Source organism: Trifolium pratense, linkage group LG6 (genome assembly GCF_020283565.1).
Source record: "Trifolium pratense cultivar HEN17-A07 linkage group LG6, ARS_RC_1.1, whole genome shotgun sequence".
NCBI classification, from domain to species: Eukaryota; Viridiplantae; Streptophyta; class Magnoliopsida; order Fabales; family Fabaceae; genus Trifolium; species Trifolium pratense.
In genome coordinates this window covers 11,870,878-11,895,721 of record NC_060064.1, presented here as the reverse complement: position 1 = coordinate 11,895,721, position 24,844 = coordinate 11,870,878, and the positions used below count along the sequence as shown (strand labels likewise).

General features: G+C 33.9%; 2 protein-coding genes across 3 annotated transcripts; both read left to right on the top strand.

The window, feature by feature from the left end:
• Positions 1-233: 233 nt before the first annotated feature.
• Positions 234-3,637, top strand: LOC123890109 (binding partner of ACD11 1). Its single transcript, XM_045939654.1, has 8 exons — positions 234-438; positions 539-645; positions 1,317-1,392; positions 2,123-2,194; positions 2,282-2,344; positions 2,479-2,810; positions 2,927-3,050; positions 3,176-3,637. The coding sequence occupies exons 1-8, from the start codon at positions 433-435 to the stop codon at positions 3,194-3,196; spliced, it is 801 nt and encodes a 266-aa protein (XP_045795610.1). The 5' UTR covers positions 234-432; the 3' UTR covers positions 3,197-3,637.
• A 10,639-nt stretch (positions 3,638-14,276) lies between these two features.
• On the top strand, positions 14,277-21,853 carry LOC123890108. 2 transcript variants are annotated; one of them, XM_045939652.1, is made up of 11 exons: positions 14,277-14,678; positions 15,562-16,223; positions 16,411-16,588; positions 16,690-16,918; positions 17,058-17,197; positions 17,371-17,660; positions 18,017-18,229; positions 18,353-18,844; positions 19,181-19,846; positions 19,970-20,503; positions 21,135-21,853. In XM_045939652.1, the coding sequence occupies exons 2-11, from the start codon at positions 15,951-15,953 to the stop codon at positions 21,360-21,362; spliced, it is 3,243 nt and encodes a 1,080-aa protein (XP_045795608.1). In that variant the 5' UTR covers positions 14,277-14,678; positions 15,562-15,950; the 3' UTR covers positions 21,363-21,853. The 2 variants fall into 2 exon arrangements, with proteins under 2 accessions (XP_045795608.1, XP_045795609.1); XM_045939653.1 differs by having other exon boundaries at positions 14,441-14,671.
• Positions 21,854-24,844: the final 2,991 nt, after the last annotated feature.

The following is a 24,844-nucleotide window of genomic DNA, read 5'->3' as shown; positions in this document are numbered from 1 at the left end:
GTTTTTTCAAATTGGTGTAAGGATCCGTTAAAATGCATTATTAGCATGTAATGGTCCCTATAAGAATTGTAAGGGTTAAGTACCCCTTGTACTCCTTATAATTTAATTTTTGCTTATTAAAAAATAACAAATTTTCCTTTTACAATTATTAATTTATTTTAATTAAAAAAAAGTTATCGGAAAGAATTTTGTATTACTCCTAAAAATCAAGAGGACATTTATGGAATTATGAAATTACAGTAGTCACTCACTCCATTGTGCCAAACATTGTAACAATAACAGCAACAATGTTGGCTCTTTAACGAGGTAGTAGTACAAATCATCATCACATTCTTTTGCCTCGTCACACATTCTCTCTCTGCAACTCTTTTCTCTGCTGTCACTTTGAACACAGCACACAACACCCTTTCAACTTCAATCCCTCATTTCATAATGCAGGTGAATCAAAACTTCTTCTTCTTCTACTACTTTTTCAATTTCAAAATCCCTTCTTTTTTCTTTTTCTAACTTCATTCTTATTCTTATTTCGTTTTTTCAGACAACAAGAACGGTTCAAGTGAAGCAACTTTCAGATCTAGCTACTGAGAGAGAGATTCATGAATTCTTCTCATTTTCTGGTGAAATTGAACATATTCAGATCGTTAGGTGGCTAATTTCAATTCCAAAATTCAATCTTTTTACTAAAATTTTATATACCCCTTTTGTTCCTTCAATTCAATTTTGTTGTTTTTTTTTAATCTTAGCACAATTTTACGGTTTTTTGCTCATATAGCAAAATTGGGAGGGTTAAAAACGACAAAGAATTGATGGGTTTTTTTTTGCCTCTAGTTCTTGGGAAGTGTTCCGGTAATCCAGAGTTTTGTAAGTAAAGTCTGATCAAGAATTCGAACTCGGGTTTTTTTTTTAAATGATTCGTCCCAGGAGAAGCTCGTTAACCGCTTGAGCTCAATGTCTTCGTTAAATTGATGGGGTGTTTTTTAATTTTTGATGATAAACAATTGAATAATTAAACTAAAATAAAACAAAGAAGGATAAGAGAGTTATAAGTTTTGTTTTTTGTTTTGACATTTTTGTGAGGGGTTTCATGTGCAGGGTATAGTGTAAATTAAACTGTCACAATCCACTAATCCACTTTACTTATTGTAATTATTGTAATTAAGAGAAGTAATTGAAAATAAATTCCATGGTTTCTGTTTTATAATTTTGAATTTTGTTGTTTTGGATTGAAATAATTTGTGAGTTGAATTTTGCTCTTGAAACTTGCAGAGAAGTTAAATCCTTATTATGGTTGCATATTTTGTTTATACTTGTTGCAGAGAATATGGGAAACCAAAGACTGCATTTGTGACATTTAAAGATCCTAAAGCACTTGAAATCGCGTTATTGTTATCGGTAATGTTTCTTTTCTTGTCATAATTTTGTTAATGGAGCTGTGGTGGTAACTTATCTATTGTCAAGTTTGATTTTTAGAGTCAGTTTGGATAAAATTTTACACAAAAACTTGTAGTGAAGTAAAGTTGAAATTATCCTGTCATGATTATGAATCTTTGAACTGATAGCTTTTTGCCTAAGTTGAAATTAGTTTATGCATCTCAATGGTTTTAGAAGCTCTATTATCAAACTTCGTCATAACCAAAACTTATAAGGTCATTAGTTGTTTGTTAAGAATTGAATACTTATCTCAATTGAAAAACTCGTATAAGGCATAAGCTAATCTAAGCCAGTTTTAGTCATTGTGAAAATCTCTACCTCGACGAATAGTACATGTTTTCATTTGGTATACAATTTATGTTTGTTCTACATGTTGAAAAAAATGTTCAATTGCGATTCTGTGAAGGATAATTGGCCACTTAATTGAGTTCTTTTGACTATTTCTGAAAATCAGAAAGTGAGAACACTTGAATTGAAGGAAACTAAGATTGAAATCCTCAAGAATCTAGATGTCATTTTACAGCTTCCAATATATTTCATTAGTATCATTGAGTCGGTTCCTTTCTATTTCTCGTCTATTATTTTTTTGACATGATCAAGTCTTGGTATTGAGTTTGAAACTTATTTGTCTTATATAAGCCTCTTCACTCTGCGGATTGTGAAATCGAAACTTTTATTGTATTTATATCAGGGAGCAACAATAGTAGACCAGATTGTGAGTATAAGTCCGGCTGACAACTATGTTGCAAATCATGAGATGCAGGTAACTTTACCAAATACGAATAGCTCATAATTACATGTGCATATCTCGATATAAAAAAAAGCCACTTATCAAAAGTAATTTATGTAGGAAGAAAGAGTGGTGGAATATGCTATAAATGTTGCTCCTGAAGATGGCGCGTCGAATACTGAGGTAAAAACCAAAATACAAATTTAAAATTTTGCATGATCGGTTTTCCTGATGAGATGTTAACCATGATTGCTACGACAATTCAGATTGTGTTTTTCTGATTGAGCTTATGGTCTTCTGTATTACGTCTCTTTCAGGAGGAGAAACCAGGTGGAAGAATTTATCTTAGTAAAGCACAAGATGTAGTTACAAGTATGCTGGCTAAAGGATCAGCGATAAGACAAGATGCCGTGAACAAAGCTAAAGCATTTGATGAGAAGCATCAGTTGACTGCCAATGCTTCGGCAAAGGTCAGTTCTTTTGACAAGAGAGTTGGACTGACGGAGAAATTGACAGTTGGACTTTCTGTAGTGAATGAGAAAGTGAAATCTGTGGATCAGAGGCTACATGTTTCAGATAAAACAATGGCAGCAATATTTGCAGCCGAGAGGAAGTTGAACGATACTGGATCAGCTGTCAAAACAAGCAGGTTCGGTTGAATATGACACTTCATCTTCATTGCAGCATTTGCATTTAGAGCGAAATTACATATCGCATATGCATGAACCTTGTGGCTGAATTTGTTCCTATGTTGTTTGCACGCAGATATGTGACTGCCGGAACATCATGGTTAACTGGTGCATTTAGCAAAGTGGCAAAAGCCGGAAACGTTGCTGGAACTAAAACTAGAGAGAAGTTTAATATGGCTGTTTCAAACTTGACAACAAAGGTTCGACATTTCGCACTCGCTAAAGATAATATAATTTTTTTACCTGTAATGGAGTATGTTGTTACTTTATATCTTCAACTAAAATTTGAAGTCTGATTGATTGAATCATTCGGTCATTGATGCAGGAACCCACATTGGTTGTATAGGCCAGAATTTTGTGATCATGGTCACTTCGTAAGGTCTCAAATGAAGATCTCTGTCAGAGCTGTTGTGTGTTAAAAAAGGTTTGGTCTTTGAGATCATGCACTGCTTTCTCTCCCTTTCTCTCCCTCTCTCTCTCTCTCCTTCAACAGTTCAATGTTTGTAGTACTAGCAACTATAGTGATTCAATTCAATCCAATTTTTTTGTATTCTTTTATCACTCTGGTGGTTTAGCTGTGTTACTTCTATGTAATTGGTGATTTTGGCTTCTTTTCTTCTCTTCACTTTTTGTCAATAGGAAATTATAGGTGTGATGCAATTGTATTTCTTTTTTCAAAGTTGAAAAAATTTAGCTGTGTTGTTCATGTAAGGTAACATCTTTGTTTTGTTGTCAACACTTCAATCAAAGACTTTTGTGGCATATATCTTAAGATTTTTTTTATTGACGCTCTGGTTCCCAGAGAAACAGGTCCCCGATAATCTAAGGTTTGGTCGCGAAGTAAATAAAGTCGGGTTAAAACCAGTTTCCATCTGGAATCGAACTCGGGTTCTCTCTAACGATTCATCTTAAGGGAGCTTATTAATCACTTGAGTTCAACGTTGTTAATTTGTTTCCTATAGATATTTTGAAAAATGAAACATGGACCATAAATTAACGAATTGAGTCAACTATAGACCATGATGAAACACAATAATTAGGATATTTCCATGTGAAATGATAGAAACCAATACACTTCTCTTTTGACCAACATGATGTCTGCTGTCGGGTAATGAAAGAGTGCACGCCGTGCAAAGACAAAACTTTAAAAAAATGTTACATCGTCACTTTGTTCATATGTTAGCTGTGTGTAATTTAATTTTTCTTAATTTAATCTAGGTTCTGTTTCTGTCATTATCTCTAATAAAATATGGATTTGAACTTTGTGTTAGGATGTTCTTGAGTGATTGAATCCTGGCCATTGATTAAAGAGAAGTATTCTTGTATTTATCTTTGATCTTTAAATAAACATTTGTGGCTAGTTATTGAGATTCTTTATAATAATAGAATTATGGAAGCCACAAAGTTATTATCTAGCAATGGTAGGTCACTCTACCTCAAAAGAATTGTCGATGATCATTAGTCTTTATCTGTTCAAAATTAGGCTAATTTTATAGTGCACTATCTACTATTTGATCAACAAGTCACTGCATTACATTAAATTAGATATGATTTGATCTATTATTCATTAATATAAAATATATTTGTGCATAGTATAAGATAATTTTTATTTTATTTTTGGTACATAGTATAAGATAATTTTACTTGTGTTGTGCATATTACACAACCTCAAAATTATACCGAAGATATTTGAATAGCATTTTACTAGAATTATGGAAGCCACAAACATATAGTATATAGCAATGGTAGATTGGTAGGTCACTCTACTTCGAACCAATTGTCTATCCATCATATATGTCTTTAGTTTTTTGTTTTTTTTTTTTGAGTAAATAAGCTAGTCTACTTAAATTTTAAATAAGTTTGGTTCAAAATAAATTAAATATAAATCTTTGAGTATTAATTCTAGCAGACAGTTCGTACCAGTATAATATTTCCAAACCCACTAATGATGGTGGGGGTTTGGGTAGTATGCATGATGTTCTGGATTCAATCCTTTTCTACGTTGTAAATCAAAAAAATAAAAACCCACTTGGGGTTGGTCTAGTGGTGTTGGCTTGGGTCCTTGTAGTATGCTCTTCTCAAGGTTTCAGGTTCGATTCCACTTGGCGCCAATTTCGGTGAGCCAAGTCCATACCAAGTAAAAAAAAACTCTAGCTTTAAATGGGGCCCCGCAAGTGGACGGTGAGATTGGTCCCATTGGATTAGTCAGTCCTAGGACTAGATACAAAGTTTTCAAAAAAATAAAAAAATATTTCCAAACCCAACAAGGAATTATTTGGACCATATAAAACGTAGCCCAACATATAGATCGGCTAATTAGGTCACACTTGTCCCTGACTAGATAAACACTGGGTGAATATGACATGGCATTGGATAACGGCTAATTGGGTGAGTAGTGCCTGAATCACGAAAAACTAGAAGTCATCTTGGAAAGTGGGGATAATGGGCAGTGGAACGAGGGATAATCTCTCGTACCCCCTCCGGTCAAATCCGTTCATTTCGCACTCAATGATGCTCTTCGTTTAGGACGAAACGCTCTTCCTTCCTCTTCAGGTCCACCTAGCCCTGTACTAAGAATTAGGTTGGAGCTATTCATTCACTTTTCACAAAACTACTAAACCCTCTGATCAGGTATACCTTGAAACTCCACACACAAGAACACAATTTTTTCTTTGGGTCAACTATCTTAGTGTCTAGAAATTACACCCTTAAGGTGAATAACTGGCTTGGGTGTCAGGAGTTCGAACCCCGACCCCTGCATATAAAATACGATGTTTTTACCAACTGAGTTAAGCTCACCAGGACCAAGAACACAATTATTTTAACCTTTGAATATGTGTGAGATGCTTTTATTATAAAATATCAAAATTGCAAACACATACATTCCTATTGACTTTTCTATTAGTAATTTTAGAACTAAATTGACTATCTAAAAATTGATTCAATGACCTAAATTATTAATAAAAGAGATACTTATAAACGTGGTTGAAATTTTTTATACATTAATTCAAAGACTATAGTAATTAACATCATCTCACACATTTTTTTAAGAAGCTAAATTAGTCCACCCATCAGAGAGAATCGAATCTGACACCTTAAGAAAGAGCATACTTTCAAGTCCTATGCCAATACCACCGAACCAACTCAAGTGCGTTATCATCTCACACATTTCATTTGAAAACTAAAACAGTTGTTTATCCATAATTTTTCAAGTCTAATTCAAGCCTGTGCTTAGAATCCTATCCAGGGGAAAAAATTACCAACTAGGAATGGGTTTGGAAAAGTACAAAACCATATGGTGGTACTGTCCGTTAAACCTAAGGCTACTCCTTCAAGAGTGGGAGGGTGTAAACCAACTATGTCTATGTGTGTGTAAGCTACTCATTGGAGAGTTCAGTTGATGTGAGGTGGGGGCTAGTAAATGCCAAACCAAACATGCAATAAAATAAATATGGTTTTTTATAGGAAATAATCTAAGCTAAGGGTAGATATTGTTGGGAACTAGAAAGGTAAAATTACTGATATCAAATACTCATATCAGTAAAAGAAGAATGAATAAATATAAATTCACACAAATATAACTACTTAATTATAGGTAGGCACATACACATCAATATGAGTCACAGACAAGCCTTGCACAACAGTCATTCAACCAACAACAACATTGATACATACACAACAATGTGAGGCACATGCCTTAAACAACAGTTATTGGGCCAATAATATTGACACATACACATCAATGTGAGGCACATGCCTTAAAAAACACAAATTGTGGGTATTTTTGGCATCAAGTGGTTCCGGCCCCTCTCAATCGTAGTTGCGGGGATCGAACCGTGATCCTCCTTACCGAGTTCAGCGTCAATCATCACTGGACCAACTAACGATCATTACTAGTTTGTTACCATGTTCTACACTTCTACCTAACTATCTTGCAACGAAAGTGAATTAATTAAAGAGCTATTTCATGCAATTGGATGTATTATTGGTAGTTATGAACATGTTTTTTGTTCTAATTCTCTAATTGTGGTAATTGATTTTGGCTTTACTAGTCAAAATAAAATGCAAATTAAACTATCAAAATGGTTAATGTTACGGTAGACCACCTTCACAAATAGTCCACCGTGGACAAGTGATCTACCGAATATGAATTTTACGAAATTCACTGTTGGATTGAAAGTTTATATCGTATAGATCATCCATAAATTTTTTAAAATTTTTTGAAAATCATTTGATATGTTATTGAGACCCATTAAGATTTACGTTATTTAATAAACCGTTAATCTTGATGTGTCTCAATAACATATCAAATGATTTTCAATTTTTCTAAATTTTTCTATGGATGATCTATATGATATAAACTTTGAATCCAACGGTGGATTTTGTAAAATTCGTATTCATTATAATGTTATTCATAACTGGTCCACCATGGACCACTTGATGAAGTGGTCCATATTAGAATTTACCATCAAAATATATAGGTAACAAGCCATTACGAAAAGGAAAAGAAAAATGTGCATAAGTATTTAGAGGAGGAAATCAACTTTTGTCCCATTAAAATTAAAGTACATTGCCACTTAATGCATTACAAAAGGAGAAGACACTACAAAAGTACATTGTTACTGAAATGATCAAAATAAACTAGAAGTCATAGTAATTCAAAAACAGTAGCAACTCATAATTTCATTACATGGTGATGATCTTCAAGTTAACTAGTAGAAACGATCCATATATATCAAGCTGATCTTACCCTTAAAATGCAATCTTGTGGACTTTGAAGATGCTTTGAACCTCCTCCATATCCGAATGATTTTCGCCACCCTTGTGCATTGAATCCCTCCAATCTCTTCGGCATCACATAAATCCTCTGGTAACTAGTTGAAATAAAATAAGTGCTTCACTTTCATATTGCATTCATGCTCTCTACTCTCTTTGACAATGGGGACATGGAGAGAAAAATCCTATGCGGCAACCTTTGATACTTATAAATTATAATCACTCCCTCTTTCACGTATGGTTAGCCAATTTCTGATCGGTCAAATTCCATATTTTTATGGATGCTTGTCTTTCTTGTGTAAGCCTTTTTTACTAAATAACAATCCCCGAAATTGAAAACCAATCCTAATAATATAAAAGTGAACCACCATATTGTTGGATGGCTCAGTCACATCAAATTTTCTAGTTGAGTCTTCATAGATCCGTGACATGTATAAAATTTAATAAAAATGTTTATACTTCAACCTCTACTTATATGAAAGGTTTATAATTTTTTCTTGATACTTCAACCTTCGAGTATTGATAGAGAGATTCATAATTTACGCACTACTTATAAAGAGGTTTACAATTTTTTACGTAAAAATTATCAACCTCTAAGTACGTATAGAGAGGGTTATAATTTTTGTGTACACTTCAACCTCCAAATATTGATAGAGAGATTTATAATTTTTACACGCTACTCATAGAGAGGATATAATTTATGTGTGTTGCTTATAGAGAGTTTTTTTCCGCGCTAGGTCAACATCAAAATATTGATAGAGAAGTTTATAATGTTTACGCGCCACTTATACGAAGGTTTATAATTTTTGCATGATACTTAGACCTCCGAGCATTGATAGAGAGATTCGTAATTTTTACGTGCTACTTATAAAGAACTTTATAATATTTTTTCGCGCCACTCGTAAAGAGGTTTATAATCTCTGCGCGCCACTTGTAGAGTTTTTTAATTTTTACGCGCCAAGTCAACCTCTAAATATTGATAGAGAGGTTTATAATTTGTGTGTGCCACTTGTAGAGTTTTTTAATTTTTGCGCGCCAAAGTCAACCTCTAAATATCGATAGCGAGGTTTATAATTTATGCGCGCCACTTATAGAGTTAAAATCTCTAAGTAAAAATTATCAACCTCTAAGTACGTATAGAGAGTAATAATTTTTGTGTATACTTCAACCTCCAAATATTGATAGAGAGATTCATAATTTTTACGCGATACTCATAGAGAGGATATAATTTATGTGTGCTACTTATAGAGAGTTATTTTTTTTAAATTAATTTTTTCGCGCTAGGTCAACATATTGATAGAGAAGTTTATAAATTTTACGCGCCACTTATAAGAAGGTTTAGAATTTTTGCGTGATACTTCGACCTCCAAGAATTGATAGAGAGATTCATAATTTTTACGTGCTACTTATAAAGAACTTTATAATTTTTTCGCGCCACTCATAAAGAGGTTTATAATCTCTGCGCGCCTTGTAGAGTTTTTTAATTTTTGCGCGCTAGGTCAACCTCTAAATATCCATAGGTGGTTGTTAAAAATGGGAAGAAAAAATTGGCCATCGATAGTTTTCATCTCTTCCTAAAAATTTAATCCTCATTGCAATCATTATGATGCACATGAAGTCTTCCTTGCATGCACTGTATTGTTTTTGCTATTAATTGGTGGGTATGATATTTAGGTGTAGAAAAGAAAATGTTAGATGCTAATTAAAATGTTGCATGCAATTTTATTGGGTAGATGATTTTTTTTTTCTATTTAGTATTCCACATTACACGTGTGATCATGGTTTCTTGATATGATGAAGCTTATTGTATTTCAGAATTGTTCATGGTGATACATCAATCTTTTTTCTCTATTTGAAGTTGCAAGTTTGATTTTCCTTCATGCATGATGATCTTTAGTTTGGTACATTGATAAAAATACAAACTTGCTATCCAAAATAAAACATTTGCACTATGAGCTTCAAACTCATAGGTTTGCATCTTGAAATATATGCATGGCTATGAATCATTGTGGAAGAGGAGATGGAGAAAGTTAGAGAGAATTGTAGTGGAGGTGGTGGTTTCGGGAAGAAGATGAAGATTTAAGGTGATGTTGTGAAAGGGAGAGAAAAAATTGATGTGTGTGTGTGTGTGTGTGTGTGAGAGAGAGAGAGAGAGAGAGAGAGAGAGAGAGAGAGGTAGTGGTGGTGATGGTGGTGGTTTTGAGAAGAAGATGGAGATTTAATGTGATGTAGGTTGTGAAAGAGAGAGAAAATTGATGTGTGTGGTGTGTGTGGGTGAGAGTGAGGGTGGTGGATGAAAGGTTAAGCTAGTGTGTGTATTTGATGGATTGAAAGGGGTTTATATAGAGTGTTTGAAAGTGAAGAGGATAGATGGATGCTAAGTGAAGCTTTTAAAACCAATGAAATTCTCACACTTGCAATGCAATGAGGATATGAGAAACATAGCAAATGGTATTATGCAAAACCATGGATGGATAGTAGAGAAGAAACATATGGTATTATGCAAAACCATGGATGGATAGTAGAGAATGAAGTAGAAGCACTACACTTGTCACTTAGGGTGTCATTTGACTTGAAGAAGATATGTGGCCAATGCATGCAAGATGGAGGTTCCAAAAGCTTCTTGAGTGATCATCAAGGCACAATTGTCACATAGTGTGATAGTTGACTTTGTGAAAGAAGTGAATTAAGTAGCAACAATTTCCAAGAAACCTACAATGACACATTGTCTTTGTGAATGTGAATTGGTTGGATGGTAAGCTAGACATACATGACATGGATGGTGAAGAATTTCTTGATTGGTCATGGATACATAGATGATATGATAGACCAATCTATACATGACATATTGACATGGGGATGGATACATAAATGGCATGATGATACATGTTTCTATATGATGATCTAAGCAATAGATTGGATGCATAAGACCTTCTACCTAGGCAAGTGGAACATGATCATTGGATGAAATTGACAACATATAAGTGGATGAAATTGGCAATACATAATTGGAGATCATTCAAATGTGGTGAGCACCAATTGGTCAATTGGATTAGAGTTTCATTAGGGTTTTGGTTTTGAGTCTCAAAGTCCACCAACCTTTAGTATAATAGGATTTTTGTTATAAAATAACACAATTTTGTCTTGACTAGGATTCAAACCCGCGACCTTTCAGTGCAATGCAATATTTTCAATCACTTTGGCAAGTATACCAATTGTGATTAAAATTATGTGCAATAATTGATAAGCACCATCAATTTTCATAGGAAAGATTTCATACAACAATTAAACACCATCAAATTGCATTGCACAGTTTAAACAATTAAAAACCGATAATTAGAAATCTAGCAAATCATCAAATCATACATTTTCTTAGTGTTTTATTTTTCGAAAAAATTTACATTTTTTTTATCCTAATTCAATATTTTTTACTAATTAATTAACTAAACATGTTAACCATTTTCTTGGTATTTTTTTTTACGGAAAAAAAATCATTGGACTTAAAAGTTACTTTTTTTTAACTAAACATGCTAAGAAAAATGTACTTTTTTTTATGTCTTTCTGAACTTAAAAGCTTGTTCATGTTGAGGAGTATGGTTGATCGTATTACTGCAAATATATATCAAGGTGATATTTATGCAAATAGTAGTTGACTCCAGGTATATATCTCTTAGAAATGAGTATTGGGTCTAACTCATCCTTACAAAACCGGCTTGTAAAGTGAGAATTGCCTCTAGTATATAAACACTTATTCAGGCCATCTCGCAACCGATGTGGGACTTCCTAAGAATATCAACGTGACTATATTATGAATTACGAAAAAAATCACTGATTCACATTTGTTTCTTTTGCTAACAATGTATCCTAACATTTCCGGATCAAAGAAGATTGTTTTCTGAATGGATTTTGGGTGATGGCGATGGAGAAATTGAAGATGACAACGACGATGATTTAGAACTTGACATTCCATTAGATTTATTGATTCCAAATTCAGGTGATCCTCTTGCTTCTATCGTTGAAAGCACATATCCCCAACTTTTACAAAACATGAACGATATAACGTGTTTCCAAAATAGAGCTATATTAGCTACTAAAAATTCAATAGTCAACACAATAAATGATTATATGTTGGATTTAATTCCTGGTGAAGAAAAAACATATTTGAGTTATGATACTCCACTCGCACAAAATGTAGATGGTCAAACAGTGGATGATGTTCATACTCCCGAATTTTTTAACACGATTTCTACGTCGGTACTCACAAATCACAAGTTGAGACTTAAAGTTAGAGTTCCTGTTATCAAAATTAGGATTATGCAATGGAACTAGACTTCTTATTACAAGATTGGGAAAACGTGCTATTGAAGGAAAAATTATTTCAGGAAGTAATATTGGTGATCAGATTTTCATACATAGATTTTCTCTAACACCATCTGACGTAAGAATTCCTTATAAATTTCAACGGAGACAATTTCCTTTAATGATTTCTTTTGCGATGACTATTAATAAGAGTCGGCGACAATCTTTAAAGCATGTTGGGATATATCTTCGGTCGCTAGTGTTTTAACATGGCTAGCTGTATGTTGCGATTTCAAGAGTTACTTCTAGAGAAGGATTAAAAATATTGATCATCGACATGACGACGAAGATACGACTAAGACTTCGAATGTGGTCTATAATGAAGTCTTCCGTAATATACCTTCCTTTGTATGAATATTTATCCAAAATTATTGTTGAACTATCGTTTAATGTTGCTAAATTTTTTTTATATACCTTATATTATTGCAATTATGATATTGTAATTTATAATTAAATATCTTACAGCTAATTAGACCCATGCGTGCACGTGTCAATGTTCTAGTTAAGAGAGAGTGTTGTTATAATTTGCAAGTGTTAAAAGTTGCCGCATAAAATTCTTCTCTTTCTTGTAAAGAAATTTCTTATATAGCATTTTCCTACTTAAGGCCCGACCCAATAGCAAGTGTGGAGTGTGTGACAACATTAAACCTCCAAATTTAGGAGGAATTTTAGGGTCTCAAAATTTTGAGGCTCTACATTAATAGTTATATATTGTCAATTTTTATTAAATATCATATGTGTATCTATCTATAGATTAGTGACAAACAATGATGTTTATGTGTGAGGTTCTTGTTTCAAATCTCATCATTGTCATTATAAGAAAAACAATTCATCATTGTCATTATTTTGCATAATTTTAATTCTAGTTCTTGTCATCTTTGTAACAAATGTAATTCTTGATTAGGATATATATATATATGTCTCTTTTTATGTTATTTAATGTTTATAATGAATGATAATTATTTTTTATGTATTTCTCATGTTATTTCAAATATAAATAGAGGATAAAAAATTAGCGCTTTTTCTTACGATAAACCCATTTTTAATATTCAAGTTGAGACTCCAAATAGTCAGGATAGATCTAATTGATACAATTTGTACTACTCTTGAATCAATACTACTTATTTTATTTTATTTTTGAAATCCATACTACTACTTAATATATATAATTTAGTAATTTAGTAAAAATGAGTTTATATAAGATTGTCATATGAGTATTCTTCCTTAGGATTTCAATACCAAGAAGTTAAATAGTACCAAGAAGTGAAGTTCATTCGTTCAATATACCATTACCATTAAGTCAGATTCATTCCAACTGTGATCGACCATAATTAAAGTCCAATACTGGTATCTGAGTAGCAGTAAACCAATCCTAATAAATTAAATTGTTTTATGCTTAAAAAAAACAAAAAAAATTTGTTTTGGAAAACATAACTAAGGGTATTTTTGGAACTTCAAAGTTAAATTGATCAAATTTGAGTTTTTTTTTCTTATAATTTGGGGAAAAAAAAAGTGCATGTTTTCTCTTATAATTTGGGACGGAGAGAGTAAACCACCAACCGCCGGCCCAACTTTTAAGAAAGATAAACTTCTCATACTCTCTAAGTTTTTTCATCTTCTTTCATCGAAAATGAGGTGATTTTGAGTTTTTTTTTACCCTAATCACCCTTGTACATATTTTTTCATTTTCTTTAATTTAAATAAGTGATTTTTCACGTAGATTAGTGTTCTTGACTGGGCCTAAGGCCCAATCACCGAGGATATTCACCTCTCCTTCGCCGAACTCGGCCCACAGTCGTGTCACCTTGCCCAACCAACTGTCAAGGAAGCTAGTCTTATGACTTTTTAGCAGTTATTTCGACAACCATTAAAGGCGAGGACGTCATATCCGTCCTCCCATTAATGACATTGTTTGATAGTCTTCGTGTAGTGTTCGTTTAATTTTCTGTTTTAGTGCATTGTTTGTTTGATTTTCCTTCTTATTGCGATGATCGTTTGATTAAATTGTTAGATTAATTCGGACAACTACAAATTCACTCGGTAACTAAGTTTGTCAATGAATCATATCCAATGACATAATTATTTTTAGGGATGAATATGTCATTTTATACTATTAACTTTAATATATAAGTGTGCAATAAAATATCTTTTATTTTAATTAAAAAAAAAACGTTATTACGGAGGAAATATAAAAAGGAAAATGTACTCTCTTGTTTCATATTTTGGGTCATAGTCGTCATTATAAACACGTGTCAGGTAGTTATATTGCCACGTGTCAATGGATAAGACATTTTTTTATTTGGAGTACGTGGATAACATATTTGTTTGGCGTTGAAAAATCCTAGAGACAACACAGACCTCGTCGTTGGACCTAACGTTGTTCGCAAAGTCAGGGTCGTTTTAGTCCAACAAAAACATTTTCAAATTCCCAAATTACCCCTTTCGTGACTGACTTTTTCCATCCATATCCCTTCATTTTAATTTATTTTAATTTTTACCTAAGAAAAATAAAAATTTCATTTTTATTTTTTTTATTCCCTTCAATTTGTGGTAAGAGGGTATATTCTGGGTTTCGATAATCGATGCTCTTTGGTCACAGAATTCTCCATCTATAACTCTTCTCATCTTAACTACAAAAAAGTTCATATTATTCTTTGGACGAGTTTTGGTTTTTTTCCTCAACAGGGTAAGAGGTGAGTTACACGCATTCTTTTCATACACTGTTGATTTTATTTTCAATTTTAATCAAATGGGTCTCTTAAATTTGTTATATTTTTCATTTTTGTGGAAAATAATTATCTGGGTATGTTGTTGGTTGATCCAAAACAATGCTTCATGTGAATCGGTGTTACATTGCTGTTGTTATTGTTTGTTGTTTAAGATTGTGTTGTTGCACACTTGGTATGGCGGTGATCTTATGATTTTTGAGATATGATGCGTTGTGCATTAGAGTTTTATGTAAAGTTAGTCTTTTTAGTACATGATCCTGTGGAACTGTGACATGATTTATGTTTTGTTTTGAACTATGTTATTTTGAGGTTGTTGTCATGTCCTGATTTAATTGCTTGAGTTATTTTTTAGCTTAAGAATAGTATTTGTGTGGAGGTAATGAATTAGTTGTTGAATGCATGGATCAAATAGGAAGTTTCGCCGTTGAAATTTCGTGTTTGGTTGTTAACTTGTTATTTTCCTTTCAAATTGTATCTTCCATCCTCCCTTTTAACCCAAAATGGTTTTGCATTGCATCAATGTCTTGTTTTTATTTCAATTCTGATAATCTTTATGATGATTGTTAGTGATGTGAACTGCTGAACCTGTGGATCTTGTATTTTTACCAAACAGAAGAATTAGTGGTCTCACTCATTTCAATATTCATAAGTATCAGCTGTGATCTTGTTTTGGAAGTTATAATTTTGATTATAGTTATATACATTTTGACTTGGGCTCTTCCTGAGATACCTTTATTGACTTCAATTTCGAGACTTGTTTGATATGAGTTTGTTGTTTTGTGTGGCTTCCTTTCCTAACAATTATTATTGTCACACAAGATTCGTCTTACCAACTGTTGATTTGCAGGTTTCTCTGCGGCCTGTGAAGGTGCTGGAAATTGTCAATATTTTTCCCTAAATAAATGATATTATAATCAAGATGTGGTGATGATGGTATTTAGTGGATGACTAATTCCACTTTTAACCGGATATCTCTAGTTGATGTTTTGATTACTGTATATCACATTAGCTCTGATTAGTGGGTACTGAATGACTCAATGGCCAGAGTTGTTTATTTTCGCTAGGTGTTCAAGTGTATTCTGGAGAGTGAGTTAGCTTTAGAGATCTTGGTTGTTGAAATTACCAATAACAGGTTAATATAATATAACAGCCGAGCCATTGGAGTCATCTTACAGATTTAAGATAAAATCTTGTGAAAGGTAATAAACATATACTTGGAGTGTACATTTTGTAATAATGGAAGTAGCTATTTGTCCACATGCACAGAAGCAGAATTCGCCGACAACAGGTCGCAAAGGTAGTCCTGGATCCCAAAAAGATTTGTGGCTTGTTGTGCGAGAAGGATCTCTGAATGATGTAGAGTCAGCATTGACATCAATAAAAAAGAGTGGGGGCAATATCAATGCGAGGAATACCTTCGGGCTTACTCCTCTTCATGTTGCAGCTTGGAGAAACCACATTCCCATTGTAAGGAGGCTTCTTGCGGCTGGTGCAGATCCTGATGCTAGAGTATGACAACTTCTCTCTTTTCTGATTTTTTTTTAAGTTTTGCAGATATGCGCTTGTCTTTTTCTATACCAGAAATTTTTCATGGTTTCATTTTATACTTGAAGGGAAGCAATAATTTAGGATAAACTTGCTATTGCTTTAGCCATTTTAGTCTATTAATTAACAGTGGAACTTGTTTTATTTTCAGGATGGAGAATCAGGATGGAGTAGCCTTCATAGGGCTCTGCATTTTGGTCATCTTGCTGTTGCAAGCATCCTTCTTCAGCATGGTGCCTCGATTACATTGGAGGACTCTAAATCTCGAATACCTATAGATCTCTTATCTGGAAACGTGTTTCAGGTTGTTGGAAATGAACACAGTTCAGGTATAAGTTTCTGTGCTTTGACAACTTTGTTATGATTTGGTTTGTTGTTGGCAATAGGAACTAGTGAAATAGGACAACAATCTGACTTTGGTTTATCTTAGTTGCTACTGAGGTATTTAGTTGGGGAAGTGGTGCAAATTATCAGCTTGGAACTGGAAATGCACATATTCAAAAGCTACCATGCAAAGTTGATTCACTTAATGGCTCGATTATTAAGCTGATTTCTGCGGCGAAGTTCCACAGTGTTGCACTGACTGATCGTGGAGAAGTGTATACTTGGGGATTTGGAAGGGGCGGCCGTCTTGGGCATCCTGATTTTGACATACATAGGTATATGGTCTGTTTATGTATTAAGAAAACATGTTTTTTGTTAGTATTGGTGTTACCATGTATTGATAATTAAGATCGAGTTTTTTGAGAATTTGGTTAAGTTACTTACAGTTGACTGTCTTACTAATACTCACTGCAGTGGTCAAGCTGCCATCATCACTCCCCGCCAGGTGACTACTGGTTTGGGTTCTCGCAGAGTTATGGCAATTGCTGCAGCGAAGCATCATACTGTTATTGCTACTCAGGGCGGGGAAGTGTTCACTTGGGGATCCAATAGAGGTAAAACTTGGTGATATATGACAATACTTATGTTCACTATGTATCTTGTATTGTATAGTGTAACTGTAAATTACTTTACTGGATGCAACCGAGTAATCTTTTTCCCTATATCCCTGCCCCACCTTTTATTCAAATTAAGCTATAGGGATCAACCTTTTCTTCTTGTTATGCAGAGGGGCAGCTAGGGTACACTTCTGTTGATACACAACCCACACCTCGTAGAGTATCTTCTTTGAGGTCAAGAATTGTTGCCATTGCTGTAGCAAACAAACACACGGCTGCAGTTTCTGATTTAGGTGAAGTTTTTACTTGGGGTTGCAATAGAGAGGGTCAGCTTGGTTACGGCACCTCTAACTCGGCCTCTAACTACACCCCACATGTGGTCGAATCCTTGAAGGGAAAGACCTTGACCAAAGTTTCTGCTGCCAAATATCATACAATTGTATTAGGATCTGACGGAGAGGTAACTGTTTGCTGATTATGGTCAATTTCTTCTAATTGTAAGAAACTATAGTTGCTTTTAATTAACTTTTTCTACTGCTCCTGCACCACAAATTTGGAATGCAAACATTTTACAGAGGATTAAGGCCTAATTTTTTGGGCATTGATATTGTTCTTTCCCAAAATTATGTTCCAAGTTCATCTACTTGATTTTTTTTCAGGTACATGGATATGAAACAAATATTTTATCATGATTTTATGTTATTATATCAAGTATACATAGTTATTATTTGTCACGTGTCAGTAGTTTTTTTTTTTTTTTTTTTTATAGTAGTTTTTAGTTTTCATCTTTATATTCTGATTTTCCTTGTTTTGCAGGTATTTACCTGGGGTCATCGACTTGTTACTCCAAAACGTGTAGTGATTACTAGGAATTTAAAGAAAAGTGGAAGCACTCCTTTAAAGTTTCATCTCAAGGAACGACTTCATGTAGTTTCTATAGCTGCTGGAATGGTACACAGCACGGCTCTTACAGAAGATGGTGCATTATTTTATTGGGTCTCATCAGATCCTGATCTTAGATGCCAACAGGTTCTTATTCCCCGAATTCTTCACGTCACTTATGTTACGATTTTCCTTGGACAAACTTGTTGATTTGAAACATTTCGATGCTTTCCATTGGTATTGTTTTGATAAAAACCAATAATTGTGCAGTTATATGCTATGTGCGGAAGAAATATGGTTAACATATCTGCTGGAAAGTACTGGACTTCAGCAGTTACAGCTACTGGTGATGTTTACATGTGGGATGGGAAGAAAGGTAAGGATAAGCCGCTTATTGCAACTCGGATGCACGGTGTAAAGAAGGTTACTTCAGTTTCAGTTGGCGAAACACATTTATTAATTGTGGCTTCCCTTTATCATCCTGCCTATCCTATCAACATGATTGATAATTCTCAGAAGCTCAAGTTGAATAGCAGAAATAGTACGGAAGAGTTAAATGAAGACATTTTATTTGAAGATACTGATTCCAATAATACAACATATACGGTTCAAAATGATAATCTTAGACAGAGATCTACTCCTAGCTTAAAAAGTCTTTGTGAAAAAGTTGCAGCAGAGTCTCTACTGGAGCCACGGAATGCCATACAATTGCTTGAGATTGCTGATTCTCTTGGAGCAGATGATTTGAAGAAATATTGCGAGGTACTGATAACTAATCTTAACCGCCATACAAAGTATCTGCAAGTGCAAAGACTTCGTATAAGATTTTATTGCATCTCTAGTTTTGAATTATGTTCCATCGCAAGTACACACACAGGTCAATACTATCAAAGAAATGCTGACACGTTTCCTCGTAAGATATAAATTTGGCAAGCCTGCATTTAATATGTAGCATGACGCCAATTTGATTATTAATTGTTATAAATTCAAATTTATAATTAAGCAATCCTTATTGGTATATTTAACTGGATTTGCACCTTGTACATGCTAAGGTGGGTTGCATATATACTAAAGCTTCATATTATTCACTGGTTTCAGGACATTGTTATGCGCAACCTTGATTATATATTTTCAGTTTCAACACATGCTGTAGCAACTGCAGCACTAGATGTTCTTGCGAACCTTGAGAAATTGTTCGACCAGAGATCATCTGAGCCTTGGAGTTATCGACGACTCCCTACCCCAACTGCTACACTCCCTGTCATCATTGACAGTGAAGAGGATGATAATGAGATAGAGTATCAAAGGACCTGCGACATACCCACAAAAATGTCTGCACTGAAATTGGAAAGACAAGATTCCTTTCTACAGCCCAAGGATGATTCTGATAGTGAAATCTCCAAAGTAGTTCGTGCTATAAGGAAGAAGTTGCAGCAGATTGAGATGCTTGAAACTAAGCAGTCTAAAGGACATCTTCTCGATGACCAGCAGATCGCAAAACTTAAGTCTAAACCAGTACTTGAGAGCTCACTTGTAGAGCTAGGTATTCCTGTCGAGACTTCACAGAATAGAGAGTCATCTTCTATGCTACCAGAAGGGAAAGGTAATAAGAAAGGTAAATCAACAAAAAAACAAAGGAAAAAGAGTAGCAACAAATCAAGCATAGAGCAGACAGAAACAGAATCTGTTTATTCTAAAAGTGAAGTGATCCCCGAGTCTGAAGACCTGCTGGATATTGACATCCTGACCTCTCCTAATTCAAAGGTTGGTTTCCAATGTGTTATTCATGCCATCTGCGTCGAAATATACTTTTGATGAATTTCTTTTCTCTGCTCTTAAATTCTCATGTTTTGACTGTGGAGAGCGGTTTCTACTTTTATTTGATAGGTGGAAGAGGATATCTGTAAACATTCAACAGCAGACCAGGGTGAAAAAGATTTAACTTTTGTTGTACAGAAGAAAGATGCTTCAGAGTTGCTGAACGGCAAGGGTCCGTCACCCAAGGTCTCTAAGAAGAAGAACAAGAAGGGTGGTCTTTCTATGTTTCTGAGTGGTGCTCTTGATGAAGCCCCCAAAGAGGTGTCTCCCCCTCCACCACCGACACCAAAAAATGATGGTCCTGCATGGGGCGGGGCCAAGTTTTTGAAGGGTTCTACTTCTCTTCGTGAAATCCAGGATGAGCAGAGCAAAATAATGGGTAACAAGCCAGCTGGGGTTAAAGACAAGGTGGAAGATCCTACTGATTTTGGCAGTGCGGGGAAAATAAAGTTGAGTTCATTTCTTCATTCTAGCCCGATACCTGTTGTGACAACTCGAAGTCCTCAGGCATCTGATGGAGATAAAAACACCCCTCCTTGGGCTGCTCCAGTAACCCCTCCTCAAACCTCTAGGCTGTCTTTAAGGGACATCCAAATGCAACAGGTTTGTGAATTAAGGCTACCTTTCATGATTTTAGTTCCCATGCTAACTTTGAAACACGGACACTACTCGGATTAGGCATGTTCCGTTGTCGGACACGTGTCGATGTCGGACACCGTCACAACACCAAAACTTATGATTACATTGAATTATGCCATTTTTTCAAATTATTATTGGCGTCGACGTGTCAGTGTCCGTGTGTGTCCATGCTTCATAGCATGCTAATGTGTTTGTAATGCATCCTTCGTATCAGTTGGTGCTAATTCGTTGTGCATGTAGGCCGATGCATATTTAGGGTTCATTTATTTTGTGTTTCATGTTTTCATTTTCACTTCAATCAATAAACATAAGAGAATTTAGATTCAATATTTCATCACCATTTTCTTTTACAACTTTTGAAAACAGATCTAGCATTTTCAGAAATTTTGAAAATGGCATAACATTTTCAAAATTTTAAAAAACAAAAATGTTTTCTTCCTTGCTTGTTTCATTTATTAAGAGATACTAAGATATAAAAAACTAGTTTACAAGATAAATTAAGATACTTAAACATGATATTAAGATTTTATATTTTTATTTTCATATATTCTAACAAGTGTCAAGTGTTCAATTAAGAATGTTGTTTTGATAACAGGTCAAGAAACAGCAAGGCCTATCCAGCAGTCCAAAAACTAGAACTGCTGGATTCACTATAGCTACTGGTCAAGGCTCGCCATCCGAAGCAACTGGGATGAACCGTTGGTTCAGGCCCGAAGTTGAAACACCATCCTCGATTCGTTCGATTCAAATCGAGGAAAAAGCTATGAAAGATCTCAAACGTTTCTATACCAGTGTCAAGATTGTCAAAAAGCAGCAATGTTAAGTCTCATTTCAGTGATTATTGTCTACCCTTTCTTGCTCCAAACCAATGACTGTAAATTAGTCAGTAGAAGATATAGTTTTAGTGTGTACATTTTCTGTATTTTCTTAACTAGAGTTGTATCATATGATCAAGGTTTTTCCATTTACTCATTTTCAATTGTGTCTCATGTTTTGAGACTGGTCAAATAATTGGAGTAAGCTAAGTTGCAGTCAAGGGTAGACATGGTTGGTTACATATTTTCCTTACTAAAATTACTTCCAAAGGCTCAAGAATGTCAGAATAAGAGAATATACTCATTTCCAAAAATAAGGGCTTTGTATTTTCCATACAATCCCAGCTAGAACAGTGACCCTTTTGTAGTTCCCTAAAGTTGTTCCATTTATTTGAGGAATATTAAGACTTTGGAGTGACCACAACTGTTCATACTTTTTATAAGCTCTGTATGCACACAACTTGCAACACAAATTTATTAATTTATTTGTTTTTAACAATTTTATTTTATTGTGGCTTACTTTTTATAAGCTCTGTATGCACAGAACTTGCAACACCAATTGATCAATACTTTATTAATATATTGAGTTCTCTTAAGTTTTTATATGAACTTCAATGATTAAGGTCAAACAAGGGAGATATATGCACAAGCAGTAATGAATTTGTTTGCTCCTTTGGTCTATTTCTCTTTTGCATCGAAATGCTATGTTTATGCCAGAGAAATGGGAGAACACAGAAAAATAGGGAGAATAGGTGGAAGAATATAGACCAAACAAAAAGAAAAAGGTTAAATGGGAATGTTGTGGGGCAAAGTAATTTGGAAGAAAATAGAGAGAAAGCAAAAGGTGAAAAATGCACTACAAAATGATATGATGTGCTAATCTCATGAACAATGTGTATATGAGTTGATTATAGACATCAACTATTTGATGCAGTACCAAATTGTGAGCCTCTTTGTTATAGATTTTTTTAAAATAGATTTTTATAGTGTTAAATAATTTTGTGTAAAAAATTTTTACAAAGAAACTTTTTATAAAAGCTTCAGGTGAAAATTTGGTTTGAATAATTATTCTTAAAATATTATTTTAGGTATTTGATCATTTTATTGAAACTTTTTTTGAATATCAAAATTTCGAAAAATCACTTAATTTTGAAGCTATTTCAAATAGATTTTCATAAAAATCATTTTTAAAATACAACTTTTTGAAAAAATTATGATTTTGTGTGTATATGTTATATGATGTCAAAATTAGTTTTTAAATTTAGAAAAAACGAATATAAAAAAACTTGTAATATCCTCTTCAAAAAAAAAAACTTGTAATATCCTCTTCAAAAAAAAAAAAAAAACTTGTAATATTTTGGAAAATGATTTTAGAAAATTTATTTTTAAAAATACAAACAAAAAATCCATTTTTTTAAATCTAAAACAAACAGGCCCTATATCGAACACATTTTAGTTAAAAAGAAAAATTTATTTGTTGTCGTGCACAAAGGAAAATAAATAAGTTCTTTTTTTTTTTCTGACAAAAAATTAAATAAGTTCTATTATATATTTCACTTGTGCAACATAAAACTAGTATGAGTTATATGATGCCTTAATTGCTTTTCAAAATAATGGAAACAAAGTATACGAATTGAAAGACATGATCATGCCGAATACTATTAGACTTGCTGTATGAATATAAATAGTGGATGATCTGATAGCAAAAACCCGCAAGTCTATAAAATTTACTCATAAGGTGATAATTGTTTATACTTATAAATTTATGTACTAGTATAAATATTTATATGAAAAATTGTTATCGTTAAAAGTTCAAAATAAAGAACTCAATTGATAAGGTAAGGTACGAGAATGGGTCCTCTTTTGTGCAGTTTTCATTGCAGGAGGTCAGTCCCAAATCCAACCATTCAGTTTTTAAATAAAAAAATTAAAATTGCAGTAATAATCCATTGTGGGGTTGAGATTTTACTGGACAAAATAATGTACTGGAGAGGATCCTCTCCCGGTAAGGTACGGTACGAAAACAATTAGTCAAGAAAGGTACAGACCCTCAAAACTAACATAACCATTAACATTTGCTACACAAATATTTGTAACATTAATAGCTACTATACACAAAAAGCCTTCAAATTAGACATAAGAAAGCTTCAAACACGGGCAGTGGTACATGCGTACGTGCTCCTGAAACACCAGTTCAACTTGCATCACTTACTTACTTAGATGTACTTTAGATACTCAAAAGAATTCAATAGGGCTTTGTTTGGATCAAACAATTGTATATCATGATAATCTCTTATGTACAAATTATCTTGAAGAACTTATGAAAATAAATTGAAAATAATTTATGATCATGTCATAAGTAATTTTCATAAGTTCTCGCAAATATCTCACAAACACTTATCTTAGTAAATAATAAATTCAAGGGACCTATCCGGCCTATTCCGGGGATTCATCCCTCCTTGCAAAGGGTGCGATCATTCCACGCTTGTAACGTTCATACATCTTATTATGGTCTTAAACTCTTAATGGCTAATCAAAGTCTCGATTGTCGCGTCTCTCTCACCCATTATGAGGATCCTTTGGTAGGGAGGACCACGTACAGTTCGACCCCCCGCAACTACGATCGGAAGGTGGCTAAAATTACTTGATGTCAGAATTGACCCCGAATCAGATTAGGTGGTCCAGAATTGACCCCTTAAACCACTCCCACCTCAATGGTCTTGACTCAGCACTAGGCCTATACACTCCTCTTTAAGGACTTATATATGTTATCTATATCCCTACCTCTCATTTTACACATCGATCTACTAATTTGAGCGATCGATAAAGTATTTCTAGGTATCCTCCAACTTCAATAACAACCGCTTGGACGTGACGTACTTGACGCCAACCACTCCTTTCTCATTTGGTAAGATTACGATCCAAATTCTAGTTACTAGATGAGGGTGGAGGATAGTTTGAGGAAAAGAAAACTAAAATTAAGCATGTCTTTCATGATTAAATAAATTTGTACTTGAGGGTGGATGATTGCCCTCACATATAAATATATATATATATTCAGACCATCTCATAACTGATGTGGACTCTTAACACACCCATCATGTGGGTGACCCGATCAAAAGCTTAATAGTAGGTGACTCAGCGAATCGTAGAGTAGATTCTGATACCATCTTAAAATTGAAAGTTTGGACTAACTCAAATTTACAAAATCGACTTATAACAATTACCCTCAATTATAAACATATATTTATGCCTCATCTCGCAATCGATATAAAACGGAAACATTTGAGAATATGCGACTGTGTTGATACATGAGAATATATGCAGTAGCATGTAGTCCATTAAGGAAAAACAATACTGACAATGTGACATTCTGAAAAGTAAGATCAGTCAGTGGTGACACACTTTTTCTTGAAGATGTAGATATCTCCATATGGTTGTTAGTAGTTGTTGAATTGTTGAATATAGCTTTATCTTTCCGCGTATGTGA

What these genes read in the sequence shown, in the direction of transcription:
- LOC123890109 (XM_045939654.1), top strand. An exon ending in AAATCGCGTTATTGTTATCG is followed by an intron (nt 1,393 to 2,122) that starts GTAATGTTTCTT and finishes TATTTATATCAG; the next exon opens with GGAGCAACAATAGTAGACCA. An exon ending in ATGGCGCGTCGAATACTGAG is followed by an intron (nt 2,345 to 2,478) that starts GTAAAAACCAAA and finishes CGTCTCTTTCAG; the next exon opens with GAGGAGAAACCAGGTGGAAG.
- LOC123890108 (XM_045939652.1), top strand. Translation starts at nt 15,951, where the DNA reads ATGGAAGTAGCTATTTGTCCACATGCACAGAAGCAGAATTCGCCGACA. An exon ending in TGACCTCTCCTAATTCAAAG is followed by an intron (nt 19,847 to 19,969) that starts GTTGGTTTCCAA and finishes TTTATTTGATAG; the next exon opens with GTGGAAGAGGATATCTGTAA. An exon ending in GGGACATCCAAATGCAACAG is followed by an intron (nt 20,504 to 21,134) that starts GTTTGTGAATTA and finishes TTTTGATAACAG; the next exon opens with GTCAAGAAACAGCAAGGCCT.